This window comes from Ciconia boyciana, chromosome 2, assembly GCF_034638445.1.
Source record: "Ciconia boyciana chromosome 2, ASM3463844v1, whole genome shotgun sequence".
NCBI lineage: Eukaryota > Metazoa > Chordata > Aves > Ciconiiformes > Ciconiidae > Ciconia > Ciconia boyciana.
The window spans coordinates 47,548,899-47,562,939 of NC_132935.1; the positions used below are offsets into that span (position 1 = coordinate 47,548,899).

General features: G+C 40.8%; 1 protein-coding gene across 4 annotated transcripts in view; it reads left to right on the forward strand.

Moving 5' to 3' along the window:
• The window catches only part of NOL4 (nucleolar protein 4), a 196,619-nt gene that overhangs the window by 40,634 nt on the left and 141,944 nt on the right, over positions 1–14,041 (forward strand). For all 4 annotated transcript variants that reach the window (XM_072851279.1, XM_072851280.1, XM_072851281.1 and 1 more), the window contains exons 3-5: positions 6,099–6,210; positions 6,721–6,833; positions 10,840–10,972. In XM_072851279.1, coding sequence (XP_072707380.1) covers positions 6,099–6,210; positions 6,721–6,833; positions 10,840–10,972 — 358 coding nt within the window. The remainder of the gene's footprint in view (positions 1–6,098; positions 6,211–6,720; positions 6,834–10,839; positions 10,973–14,041) is intronic.

The following is a 14,041-nucleotide window of genomic DNA, read 5'->3' on the forward strand; positions in this document are numbered from 1 at the left end:
GCCATGTTTACACCAGTCAAGGACTTTTCAGCTTCCCATGCTCTGCCAGGTGCACAAGAAGCTGGGAGGGGGCACAGCCAGGACAGCTGACCCCAACTGGCCAAAGTTGGGGTCAGCCATACCATACCAGTCCATACCATGTGATGTCATGCTCAGTATAGAAACTGGGGGAGTTGGCTGGGGAGCGACGATTGCTGCTCGGGGACTGGCTGGGCATTGGTCAGCGGGTGGTGAGCAATTGCATTGTGCATCACTTGTTTTGTACACTGTTTTATCATTATTATTATTATTATTGTTGTTGTTGTTATCTCTTCCTCTGCTGTTCTATTAAACTGTCTTTATCTCAACCCATGAGGCTTTTTTTTCCTGATTCTCTCCCCCATCCCACAGTGGGGTTGAGGGGGAACAAGCGGCTGTGTGGTGCTTAGTTGCTGACTTGGGTTGAACCACGACACTGAGGCATAAGAGGAGTCTCTTAGGTGTGGGGCAGTATCTGGGGTCCCGTGCTTCATCCACCTGTTGCAGTAATAAATGTTTCTTGGTTTGGGGTCAGGCTGTTGAATCGCCTCCCTCTGTCCCGTCACCCTAAGAGAAACCTTCCTCAGACTGTGGAACATGGCGTGACGTTTTTCCCCTCACAAAACATGAATGTGCTTGTGAGTCGCTTCTGAGCATCACAATGAACGTGTTTTCCTTGGGGAAGAATTTTTTGACAGGTTGCACTGTGCAATAGCATTGTCTCCTTCCAGTACAACTTCCCTGATCAAACAGGCTTAAAGCAGGTTTGGGGCTGGTTTCTGTTCAGGGCAGACCTCGTCCTCGTGGAAGCAGAAGAATACGAGGTTTGTGCAGGGCCTTAACACGCTTAAATCCTTACATCCACGCTGTTCCTGTGTGCATGGCGAAACAGCCAAGTCCCGTGCACTTTTACTCTACGGACTTGTTCTTGCTTCTTTGCAAAGGGGAAACGTCGAGTGTCCTGGCAGTGGTCCCGCTAGCAGGTGCTCCCCATTGCTTCCCTCACAGAAAGCGGCTTCTGCTATGCGGGAGGGAAGGCAAGGAAAAGGAGCTGTGAAGCGCAAGTTTAGCACAAGGGGCAACAACATTTTCCCCAGTATAGCAGGGTAGAGAGCTCTTGATAAAACTCCCAGCAGTAATATATCTGCTTTCCTATGTCAGCCGTCTATTCTGACCTCTTGCTGAGGAAAGGAGAGGACTTTCCTTGGCTGGTTTGCCCTCCTGTCATCAAGAAAGCAATTTCTGCCACCTGGTTTGATGGCTGTGGGCCCAGGACAGATTACCATCTTCACTCTCTCTCCCTGTCTCTCTCTTTTCTCTTGGAAGTCTTCTTTGGATCATCTTCCCCCCCTCACTCTCCTTAATTAAAAAAATATACACACACAACAAAAAAAAAATCTCTGTTCTGACACATCGTATCTTCCAGACTACACATACATCCTCCATGTTAATGCTTTAGGGGTTAATAGGTTCACTTGCAAAATTTCACTCCCTCTCCTCACACTTGTCTTTCCTGCTCTGCCATATGTGTCCTAAAATCTGCCTTTCAGTTTAGAGCTTGTTCATTTTCCAAATAAAAATGTAGCTCTGAAAGCTACATCATCATAACATCCTGCACTTAAATAATCTGAATATTGGAGAGTGTAAAGGAGACTTTGCCCGTTTTCTCTGCCTGCAGTGATGCAATAGGAATGTAATACGCTTCTCATAGACAATTAGGGCACGCATCACTTAGCTCCAATGTAAATCAGATTACATACTCAGGTACTGGATTACTTGCCTTGTAGTAGTCCTGCTCTTCATGGGATCCAGTAAACAGCATATAGGTTACTTATAGATCTAGAAGGCCTTTGTTGTTGGGCGATGTTTTGGATGGGTTGATGTATGTCAAATTCTATTATATTGTAGACTTTTTGTGAATGGTGAAATAAGATCATAAAAGTTTTGTCTCTGAAATGCTGAAGTCAACTCTGTTTTTATTTTCCTCTGAGTTCAGAGTTTAAATGAAACATGTGTAGGTGCACATGGACTGTATCGTTAGAAAATGTTCTGCTTCTTATTCTGTGACTTCTGGGGCTAAAACAAACCCTGTATGATTTTGGCACTCTTTGCTTAATGCTCCAGATGTCTAGTTTCTTCATATAATTTTTTTCCCTTTACAATGTAAAAAGCATTCAGCTGTAAGAGCTATACCTAGTACACAATACCTAACACCAATCTGCTAGAATCTGGTTATTTTGTGATTTGTCCATGATACAGAATACACCCAGGTACAAGATAACACATTTCTACAAGCAACAGAAGATATACTCATGTGCAATAAAACCACTAGTAAGAATAAGGAATCACATAAGGATACTTCTGAAGCAGCATATTTGAAAGAACTATACTTAAAATTTTTTTAAAGCAATCCAAGTAATTTTATCAATATGGTAAATCAGCAGTGATTGTTCTTTGATTGGTGTAGGCACGTGCATGAGGAGTTTCTTGTAAGTCATGCCAAAAATATGCTGGTCTGCATTGTCAGTGTGTGGATGTAAATAATGCAATATCCCCCACTTCAATTCACTTTTCTGGCTTTATTTTTTCTTAAAATGTAGAAGTGTGTGGGTTTGGGTTTTTTGTGTGGAACTACAATAAAACAATATTCTTTTATTGCAGCACATCACTGAATGAGATGGCCTGGCTATATTTTTTGTTAGCTCACAGCCTTGAGAAGAGGGCTAGGAGCGGGGCCACTGAAGGCAGTGAGAATATACACCATCAGTGAGGACTGAGTCATTATTGCTTTCTTTCAGATAGAACAGGGAACAGAAACAAATTTTCCTGTCTAAGGTATTTCTGTATAGTTACTGAGAAAGTGTCATAGGCCTCCATGTTGTGCTCTGAAATACTCACATGCAAGCCAGCTCCATGTACTATATCAATCCAACCTTGTGCACAAGCTGGTAAGCTCTGCTGAGGGGTGAAATATAGGATATTGTGTTCAGCCTTGTGCTAATTTGGTTAGAATGCTTCCTGGCTACAGCTGGTGCTAAGCCAGTGGGTTCAGAGCATGGCCAAAATGAGCAAGCGGCTATCTGCATCTTATAAAGTAGATATGCCCCTCTTTAATGAGAAAGGCAAACAGGAGACTGCACTGTTGAGGGCGTGAGGTTTGGGGTTTTTTTTGTTAGCTTTCTGGGACTGAAAATTGGAAAGAGCTTTTTGTGTATATTCAAGGAGCAAGAATAAGGAAAGCTGTGGGTTATGTCCTCTGCATATGTCTTTTAACATGACACCTATTGTGTTATGCCAATTTATACAGGCTGAAGTCTTGGACTCTAACTGATTGATTCAAATTACAAAGTAAACAGGGGAGGAAGTTGGTGGAAACGGGTGTTATTTAGGGAAGGGCATCCTTAAAACTGTGTTGCAGTGGGAGGCTGGAGACACAAGCATCTGCTACGTGGACAAATTTAGTTATAAAACCCGGTTCCCCTGTAGTCAGTGGAGCATACCTATCAAATCTGGGACCTAGCTCACTTGCTTTCCATGGAGGATTTTCATCTTGTTTGAGCAGAACTGGGATTTTGACAGAGATGCTTGATTAGAATAAATGGAGCATTCCTATCAAATGCAGGAAACTAATGAATCCATGGGTAAGCTCCATTAATTTCAATACAGTGCTAAATGTGTTATATGTTATGAGAGAGAGGTTGCTGCGCATGTGCACTTACCAATTTTCTTAATGCTAAATTCTAGCTGATTTTAAGTTATTTTTTTAGATTCCATAAAGCATGAGTATAACTGATGTTTTCATATTTAGAAAGGTAAATAAGCATCTGTTCTGCAGTATAAAAACCAAGAAAAATAATCTGAAAATATTTTTTGATAGGGTCTCCCATTTAAAAGTGGCTTCATTTAGTGCCTTCATTTTCAGATAAATTGTTTCAGGCCCAGAGAAAACCTTTGCCAATTTTCATCACAGAACAAACTTTGCTTTTATACTAGTCCCCTTCTCCCCCCTAAAATAAGATTTCTGTTATATAAGAAAACAACAACAATAAACAGCCTAAACAACAATACCATAAATAGGATGATATACTTTGCGTTGTTATTTTACAATGCATAATTTCCTGTGTATTTCCATGACTCATGTCACATCTACAAACACTAACTTAAACTCCACCTGTTTTCCAAAAAACTGCCACTAACAAATTTGGTCCATGGAGTTTTAGGAAACGTAAGTTTCAACACAGGGTAGGTAGGTGACAAGCCAAAGAGAAGAGTGTAAGAGAGTTATAACAGGCCATTCCTCCTCCTCCTAGCATCCTTGCGAGGAGCACGAGTGATTTGCACAGTATTTAATCCCATTTACATCCAGTTAAAGAAAGGTATCTTGTCCTTTCTCTGTCCACACTGTCATACACTCCACCTCCATCTTTCTGCACTTCCTACAGAGACTTGCATCAACGCTTGATAGGAAATCAAATCCTGTTGTAGGTTTTACAACAGGGGAATACAAGCAGATATCAGTTGACTTTTCTTTTAGTCTCTTTTGCCGGGACTTTTTCTTTGGGGATTGTCTCCACTGCAGACAAGCACCTTGGTTGGGAAAAGAAGGGCTAGAGATTCCTTACAACACTTGCACCGTTCAGTGAATATACATAAACTTACATAATGAATCACAGAAAAGCCATGTCTTTGCCTGGTAATGTCTTGACAACATCCAAGTCTGGAGATTCTTCCACCCATCTGGTAAACCTGCTCCTAGCTAAACCTGCTAGGAGGCACTGGCCTCCTAGAGAAGTTTTTCCTGATGTCCAGTTTGAACGTCCCAACCCGCAGTTGGTGGCTGTTGTCCCTGGTTATACCCTCTGAAGAGTTTCTCTCCACAGTTTTTGTAACTCCCCTTCAGGCAGTGGTGGGCTGCAATTAGATCTCTCCCTGCCTCGTAACCTACTCTTTGTCACATGAAACAAATCCAGCTCCCTTAACCGCTTCTTCAGATCACCTGCTTTAGGCTCCAGCTGCCATGGTGGTCTGCCACAGAGCCCTCTCCTGCCTCTCAGCAGCCTTCTTGAACTGTGGAGGGGAAAGCCAGGCACATTCTTCCAGCTGCTGTCTTACCAGCACTGAGTAGAGAGGGTAATAACTTTTCTTGATCTGCTGGCCATACACTTAATGTAGCCAGTATGAGATTTGCTTTATCTGTGATCAGAGAGTATGCTGTTGGCTCATTTTCAGCTTGGCACCAGCCATCACCTCCAGGTCCTTTTCAGCAAGGCAAAAATGTCTATAAAGATAGATGCATCCTTGGGGAGGGGAGGGGGAATGCAGTCTTTAAAACCAGCAATAACTGCTTCCTCCTCTCCTCTTTCAAAAAATAAAAAAAATCCCTATGACGCTTCCTTGCGAGTATGTGGTTGGGAAGAATGATAATGTTGAAAGGAGGAAACAACCAAAATCTGTTGCTTCAAGGTATCTCCAGGTAAAGCAGAGTCTCTAAAATCAAGCAACTCCTAAATTCTGTAACTGTTAGTAAAAAATAACTTATTTACCCTACAATACTAAATCACAAGCTTTCCAAGAATATTTTCACAAAACATTCAAATACAAAGTTAAAATAGCAAGGAGACTGTCATCACTGCTAATGCACTGAGTCCTGTATCTGTCTAGGTATTGTTAGAATAAAAATAAATAGAGCACATAAGCCAAACACTTTCTTTTTTTGGTATTGGTTATAAGAAAAAGGTCGCTTTTCAACTTCTTCTAAAAACATCCCTCAGTAGGATGCCTGTTATGTATGAATCTTTTTGCTGAAAGGAAATTGAAAAAAAAATGGTAAACAGAAAAGGAAACCCCTTTTGCTATAAGTGAAATTTTGTTCTGTGTCGACTATTATTAGCCATTAGATGATAAGTAGGCAGATTGGATAGATGTTTCTTGAAATCCTACATGGTATGCAGAACATGCTTTCATTGTGCTTCCTGGCATTATAAGATAATATGCCTTATTTGGAAATATAATGATCAGTTCTGTTAAATCATGTTCAATCAGCTTATATAATAACACCTATATTTTGTTATTCATTTCAGATTTCAGAGACCTATGCCTTCCTACCGAGAGAAGCAGTGACACGATTTCTAATGAGCTGCTCAGAGTGCCAGAAAAGAATGCATTTAAACCCAGATGGAGCGGATCATAAAGGTAGTTTTAGTGTCAAATAGTGGGATGTAAAGTCATTTTATTCCTAATACCCATTTATATTTTCCTAACTTAAGTGAGGGTTCATAAAAATTTGGTAGACTGGAACAGTTCAGTAAGTCAGATCATCTTATTAACTTAAGCTGGAAGGTAGTGAATCTTCTGCTTTTGCTCAAGGATGGACTGTAATACCATATGCACCCTCAATAGAAAGATGATTTTATCTGGAGGAAATAATTTATTTTGCTATGGAAATGTTTATATGGGGGCTTAAACATAAGGAATAGATAGGGTGCGTGTGCTGTAGTCATTTAGAGTAGAAGAACTCATCACTTTTCAGGGTTTGACTTGATTTTCATTTTTCTTCGGGAGACTTCCATCTGTACAGCCTACAAGCAATTGAAAATGCCAGAGTTAGAACTCAATGACATAACTGTCTGACTTTGACTGCAGAGTAGGCTCAAGTAGCCTCCACAATTAACATATAATGCATAATAAATATTTTTATTGCAGATAATGGAAAACCTCCAACTTTGGTGACCAGTATGATTGATTACAACATGCCAATTACTATGGCTTATATGAAACACATGAAGCTGCAGCTACTAAATTCACAGCAAGATGAGGTAAAACTGGAAATCTTTTAAATTTGTTTTTCCCTTCTCCTGTGTTTTTTGGTGCTCGTCTTTGCAGTAGCCAGGAAACTGAACTGAAGATGATTGTTGATCCCATCTTTATAATTTTGTTGCTAAAACAGTGAGTCTGAAACCAAGCCAAGGCTGTTTGCAAGTAATCAGGTTGAGAGAAAATGTCATGACATACCACCCTTCCATGGTTGGGGGTAATATGCTGTACTGCTTCAAATTACCTGAAGGTGCCCTTTTACTGTCTGAACCAGCAGAAAGGTTAAGGGGGGCAGCGTGTTCACCCGAGACTTAGTGCTGTGCTCAGCAGTGACTTTCATTGTCTACTTCTAGAAAGCAATACCATCAACAGCTGAAATGAATGGCATGGTGTTCTCAAGGTTAGCAGCCAGGATGCAACACATTATAGTGAGATAGATGGAAGCTCTGGCAACGTCAGCTGAAATCTTTAAGGCAAAAAGCTTGATAAATAAGAGTAGGGGTTGCTTTTGAAACTTTGAATAAAAAGACAGAATCAAAAAGGATGAGAAGTAGGCTGAGAATCAAGCTTCTTCAGAGAGAATTGGAGTTGAATTGCATATATTTCTTCTCAAAAATTATTTTCTTTCTGTGATTTATTCAAAGTTTTTCCAGATCTTAAGAAATGCTTCATCAATTGGATAGTACCTACCAAATTATTTGTAATAGACTCATTTTGCTAGAAATGTGTTCATTTACCATTTGAGCTGCCAAATAGTTAGAAGCCCGGCTATGTGCCAGCCGAAAAGCAGTCCTGCATGCTGTGTCCTTCTGCCTGACTACAAGATTTTTTTTAATAAAGAAAACCTTCAAAAACAACCTTAGCAGCTGGTTTATGTCAAAGACCCTGACTGACTCTTGACTTCTGTGGAGTCAGTCAGATTTGGTTTCATAATACATAGATATGGGCTATTGGTGAAGATTTATGAATTATTCAACACCCCATAGAACAGGGATTTCATCACTCTTCTAGAAATATCAGGATCCTTGTTTCGCTTGTGCCTTTTTTTTTAGTTGTTGAGGGTGTGGGGAAAGATCCCCTAGTCTTTGAGTTCTTCATGCACAGATACAGCCTGGTTGTCTTTCCCTCCTATTGAGTCTTTCCTCTGCGTGCTGCCCCTTTTCAGGAATCTGGCAGCAGGGTTCCAAGCAGCAGGAGAGAAGAGGCTTTCTCCCTGCAGTAGCCTTAGGAGTTAAAGGACTCTTTGGTTTTTCCACTTCCTCCCTTTGAGAATTACTCCTCCCACAACAGGGTCAAGGGCTCATTCTGGATCACGGCCACCTGCCACAGTGCTTCTACAGCTTGAATGTTTAGGTGTAGTCTTTCTGCTCTGATGACTGAAATTTGCATTAAACCAGTTTTTCATCTAGATGAACCAGTGGAGATGATATGGTGGCAGCAGGAAGCACCATTGCTTGGTATCTCCCTGCCCAGCTCGGTTTTGCAGCTCTAATGTTACTGTGTATGAAGTGTTTGTAGCACTGGATTTATGAAAAGTAATTTTTTATATGTTTTAGTAATAACGTCTTTGCCAGGGCAGAGTGGGCACAGGGAAAGTTCTCAAGATAATCTTTACATCTTTTCTCAAGGCAGAGTTTTGCTAAGAATTTCTTTTTCCTTCAGGCTGTACATTTGTTGCACTGAGAACAAAATGGCAATGAAGATGGTATAATACAAAGCAGGAAGATTTTTGGTGCATACATTCAAACTATTTAATGAGCTTAAAAAACGTGCCTGGGTTTGTAGGAAGGCTCTGTTTCCACGGTTTCATCAATCATATTTGTATTCTTGTGGAGGGGGTGGAATTGAGACAGGAGTAAACTTGGATCCCACAACTAGCTAGCACAGTGACTGAAAGCCTTCTAATTCTCTCATCCTCAATTCATCATTTTTAAGCTGAGGCCATCGATGAAAGGGAAACAGGCTTCCTCTAACAGGAAAACTCGTCACTGTGTGGGAATTTACACCTGTGCTGCAATCGGTACAAAGATGCCAGTGGCTCTCAGCTCCTATGCACATTGTGCCTATGCACATTCAGATAAATGTTTAGACAGTTTGGGGAGTGAGGTGGAGATATTCCCCAGAGTGCTGTAGGCAAACACAGGCTGCCCATGTGTGTTGTTTTATACCTATGCAAGTACTGGATAGCCAGAGCTTCCTTTCTGGGAGCCCATACAGATTGCCTAACCTCAGAATTGGAAAATGTAAGCTGCTGCTTGCTGGTTCCTGCAGGATTCAATGAGAAATACCACTGTGTCTTAACAGAGGCACAGCCTTCCAGAAGGTCTGGGGGAGTTTGTGTTCTGATCTTGCTCTTTGAACAAGCAGTGTGCGTTTTCCCTAACCTCAGAACCAGCTCGGCATGTGCCTCGGCCCCGTCTGTCTGGGGCAGGAGGCTAGTGGGCACCACAGTTCTTGTGTGAGGGCAGTGTCTGGGTATTTGCTGCTGCTGTAACTGGGGTGCTCCTGCCTTATCTGGGCAAGGCAGACAGGCGCCCTCTAGAGAAGCCCTCACTCTTCCATTTAGTTTTTTACAAAACTTTGAGAACAAGGTATGTTTGTTGCATTATTTGTCATTGTCCTGGTGTGACACAGAACAGCATTGCCTTGTGTGTTGTCCCACTCTCACTCCTGCATGGCATTTGGCAGTACTTCATCCCAGTTTAACAAGAGCCATGACTGCAGGGAACTTGCCTTTCAAAAATGAGAGAAACGCCCATGCAAGCTGGACACATCACTGAGACCCAAGAGAGGAGTTGATTTAAGGGCCAAGCACTCAGAAAGAAGCAAGCAGCTATATTAGTATCTGTGGAAAACAGTTCACAACAAGTACACAGTAAATTGTATTCTAAAGATTACTATTTTTCTAGGTCAATTCTGGTGAGCAACCCAGAAAAATAGTCAGAATCCTGTCAGTTCTGGTTTTGTTAAAAAAAAAATATATTGATTGGAAAAGTATTTTAAACTTCAAGGGATACAAAATTATTTGCCATATTTTTATCTATTTTCTTTAAAATGCTTTTCTTCGTAACAGGACTAGTTATCTGAGAAAAGTTGTTACTGAAAATATATCACCTTAGGTATGTACATTGCCTCAGCAGCATACAGAGTAAGACTCTGTAAGCATTGTGGATGCTTAATTTTTAAGTGGGCACATGAACTTCAGGGGGACTGAAACAAGTGATGTTAAACATGAATGTGAACATTTGCTGGACTAGGTCCAAAACTGTTTTGGTTTTATAAACGGGGACAAAATATTTGATGGGACTTTTACTTTTTACCCTCTGCTATCACCCCTAGTAGATGCTCTGTAATTAGACTTGATGGATAAATCATATTAAAGATGTATAAGGTAGAATAAATTTGAAGTTATTCTTATGTGATTATATTACTTTGGTTTGCCTTTGACTGTCATTTGAACATGCTCAGAACTTTTATAAGCTTTATTGTTTTCATAGCTGCTTCTTTAAACACAGTAGCAGTGTAAGGGTGACATCATGTCAAGGGAATTTGGTCGTGGATTCTTATTAGGTCAAGTTGCCATTCAGAAATATCTTACTGTGAGTGGTCATCAGGGGGTTACTGACCTCACTTGGGAAAGGTAGAGGATTCAGGCAGGGAACGTGGAGAGTTCTCCTCAACCAAATTTGAATAACAAGGACTTGGTATGGGGTCTCTAGTCACTAGCTCTCTTTTGCAAAATACTATGGAAACAGTTACGAGAGTGCGGTAATGGAGTATCCTCATAGTTGAACGAATCGCATTTGTCAGATTATCATTTCACATAAACGCTGTGTTTTCCTTGCTCTTCTTTATGTGCTCTGCTTGTTTGCTTATATACACAAAGATTTAGCATGATTACACTCCACACCAGATGTGAGTGAAACAAACGGGAACGAGTGAACTGCACATATAATGTGAACAGCGTATGATGTTTTCTGACACGTCTCTGAAACTTTCCATTTGCAGGATGAAAGCTCTATAGAAAGTGATGAGTTTGATATGAGTGACTCGACTAGGATGTCAGCTGTGAACTCCGACCTCAGCTCAAATCTGGAAGAGAGAATGCAAAGTCCTCAGAACCTCCAGGGCCAGCAGGATGGTAAGGCTCTCGTTTCATACAGAAAATGCGGTATTGCCTTGTCTTTTTCCCATTCTGTGCCTTCATTTAGTACCTGCTGTGTCCTTTTCTTCATAGCGTGTTTCATTAGGTAATTTGAAATGTATGTTCCCTATGTCTCAGCATGAAGAGGATGAAGTTGGGTTTTTTTACAGGTTAATTTATTTGTTGCTTAGGCAACAGGTGAGTGCTTAGACCACTGTATGTTAAGTATTATTATTTTATGATTTTTATATATGTAGTGTGACCATACACAGGCATAAAAGGAAATGAAACTCAAACCTTTCTGAGGCCACCCAGAAGGCTGAGAAAATTGTTTTTACTAGTTGAAATGAGGGAGAGGGGTGTGACAGAAGCATGGTTATTGGAGGGCTAGGAATTGGGATGTGATGAAAAAGACAAACTCCGATAGGGAAATAGAGGTAAAAGAAGAGAAAACAGAACAAGCAGCATTGTAAATTTGAATGTTAATTATTTCTAGGTTAGTTACAACACAAAGCTAATTTGTTGGTGAAAGAGATGGAAGTTCTACTTCGCATAGAAGATGTGTAGATGTTTACCCTTTGATTTCAGCCCTTGTTATACAACAAGTTAGACAGGCCTGGTTTAGAATGAACTTTCTCTTTGGCTATAGACCTCACAAAGAGCCTGTCCACTACAGACTGTGACAGTGGCTCATGAGTGGCACGTGAATGCGCAACACCCAAAGTGCAGTCTATTCTATCACTATTAGAAACAACATATTGGTATTCTGTACTTGTTACTCTGTGATTTCCTGATCATGTCTGCCAATTCAGAAGTGCTTCTTATATTTCTCCTAAATGCTAAATATATGGGATTTGACAGTTAAGCTGGATTCTTTCCACTTTATGCATCATGGTCAATTGCTAGCTGGTAAGCTATTTAGGTGAGAATGGGTGTGCTGCATAGTGGCTGATAGGATCTGGGATGGGTAGGACCTTCTGCTGTGTTGCTCTCCAGACAAATAAAGGATGAGGACGTCTATAATAATTTGGTAGGCCAGATTCTAACCACAGCTGCCTTTTGTCTGAGTGTCCTCAAGCTATCACAAAATGTGTGCAACTTTTGACTTAATTTTTATCTACGTATGTTCACTAAAGGAGCAGTTCTGATGCATAAGACGTAGGGAAAGCCAGTTCATTTTCCTGTTGAAGTTTGACTTTTCAGGGCTAGTATATTATAATAATACTGCTAAGTTAGAGTTTTCAGGGATACTTTGGAAGGTGCCATTTTTATGTATCTGTCTTTCAGTGCAAAACTGTGCTTTAGAGGTTTTTGCTTACCTGTATACTCAATCTGTTTCACATATATAGAGTGTTTCTTAATAGTAATTGTGTGCACGTATATATCTGAAATAAAAATTATAGCTCAGTACAGTAACCTATGAAGAAATACCTGTCATACATGTCTTAATACCTGCCACAACCAGATTCATGTGCCACATCTAATCATATTAGAACATAAGTATGAATGATAAAATGTTGCAAATCTGTCACTTGCTGTTTAAAAAGTATGGAAAATAAATGCACTGTGGTCTTTGAACTGCAGGTAGTGTGATCTTACAGAATTGCTTTAAATCTCTCAGCTTTCCTTCCCTTCCTCCCAGATGGTACTTGCTCACCTTCCTAAGGCAATCCTATTTTTTGCTGCATCTTCTGGCTAAAGCATCTGCTGATAGAGAGATTTGAAATAGCAGCTCTTCCTGCTTCATGGTTTTCCTGTACTAGCTGTTGTCAGGTAGCAAACCTGAGTGTGGCTAGTTATAGCAACACTGCTTTTTCAGATATGGGAGAAGAGCCTGAAGGAGGAACTGAAAGGCATTAGAGAAGGGGGAGGAAAGAAGAATGATAGGAGAGGGCAGGAAAAAAGATTGGAAGAAAGTAATGTACACAGAGATAGAGGGATGGAAGTGGGAACAGGAAGGAGGGAAGACAGAAGGGAACTTACATGAACTTAGCAGTACAATCCCTTTTGGCATCACATCCTTCAGTGTAAAATTTTACAAATTTAATACTTAGTTATAGCGCATGCACATCAAAATCATCACCAAAGCATGAATTTGTGTGTCTAAAGTGATTCCTGCCCCCTTCCCTCAAACATACTATATGTCCATGAGCGTTTGTGTCAGCTACCACATTCAGTCTACAGATAAAGACACTTGGCATTTGGCTCATCTGAAATGTCTTTGCTGCATTCTGGCAGGTGAAAACTTACTGCTGCGTAAGGTTGCCTGTGCACACACGGTTGGGAATGGTGTCTGTGGTGGAAGGGGACAGCACAGGTCTTCTGCTGCCCCAAGCATGCCTTCATTGGGAGAATGATTTGCTAATGGAAATCATTAGGAAAACTGCTGCCTGGGGTGGATTAGTGACAGCTCCAGTGTACCTAAAGGTGATGTGTTCTATCAGTTTGCTTACCTGGCTTTCCATGTGAGGTGGCATGAGAATGTTTTTGGACATCTATTGTTTTTTTTCCATGGATTTCAGCTGATTTGGTACTAGGATATGAACAGAGTCTGTGTACCCTAGAGGAATGTAATAGTGAGCTGGGCCACACCACTGAGGGATAGGTGGAGGCTCCTCTTCCAGTTCAGTTTATCAGAGCACAGGGGAATGCTGACACTATCTACATAAAATTACTAAGATGCTTTCATACCCTCTTCCTTTGGGACTGTATCTGCATCATATTTAGATAGGCATTTGGCTTTGGGACTCCATTGCAGAGCTCATACTAGAAAATTTGACCTGAGGTTTCTCAATGTCTTCCAGTGTAGTACTCTGTGTTTTCTGTTTCTCATGGTTAGGTTGTTTGAACCTAAATAGAATAAAGGCAAATATGAGAGCAACCCACAGTACCAGCTGAAAGCAATAGACTTCTTCACCCAGAAATGTCATGGTAGGTAGGAAAAATGCTGAGAAGGAGAACACAGAGAGGGAAGGTGTGTGTTTGCTTGCAGTAGATGGGTGCTGGTACTGCACAAAAGTCCTGGGCTCTGCAAATGTACTGGGGTTTCATAAGATTCCTTGTATA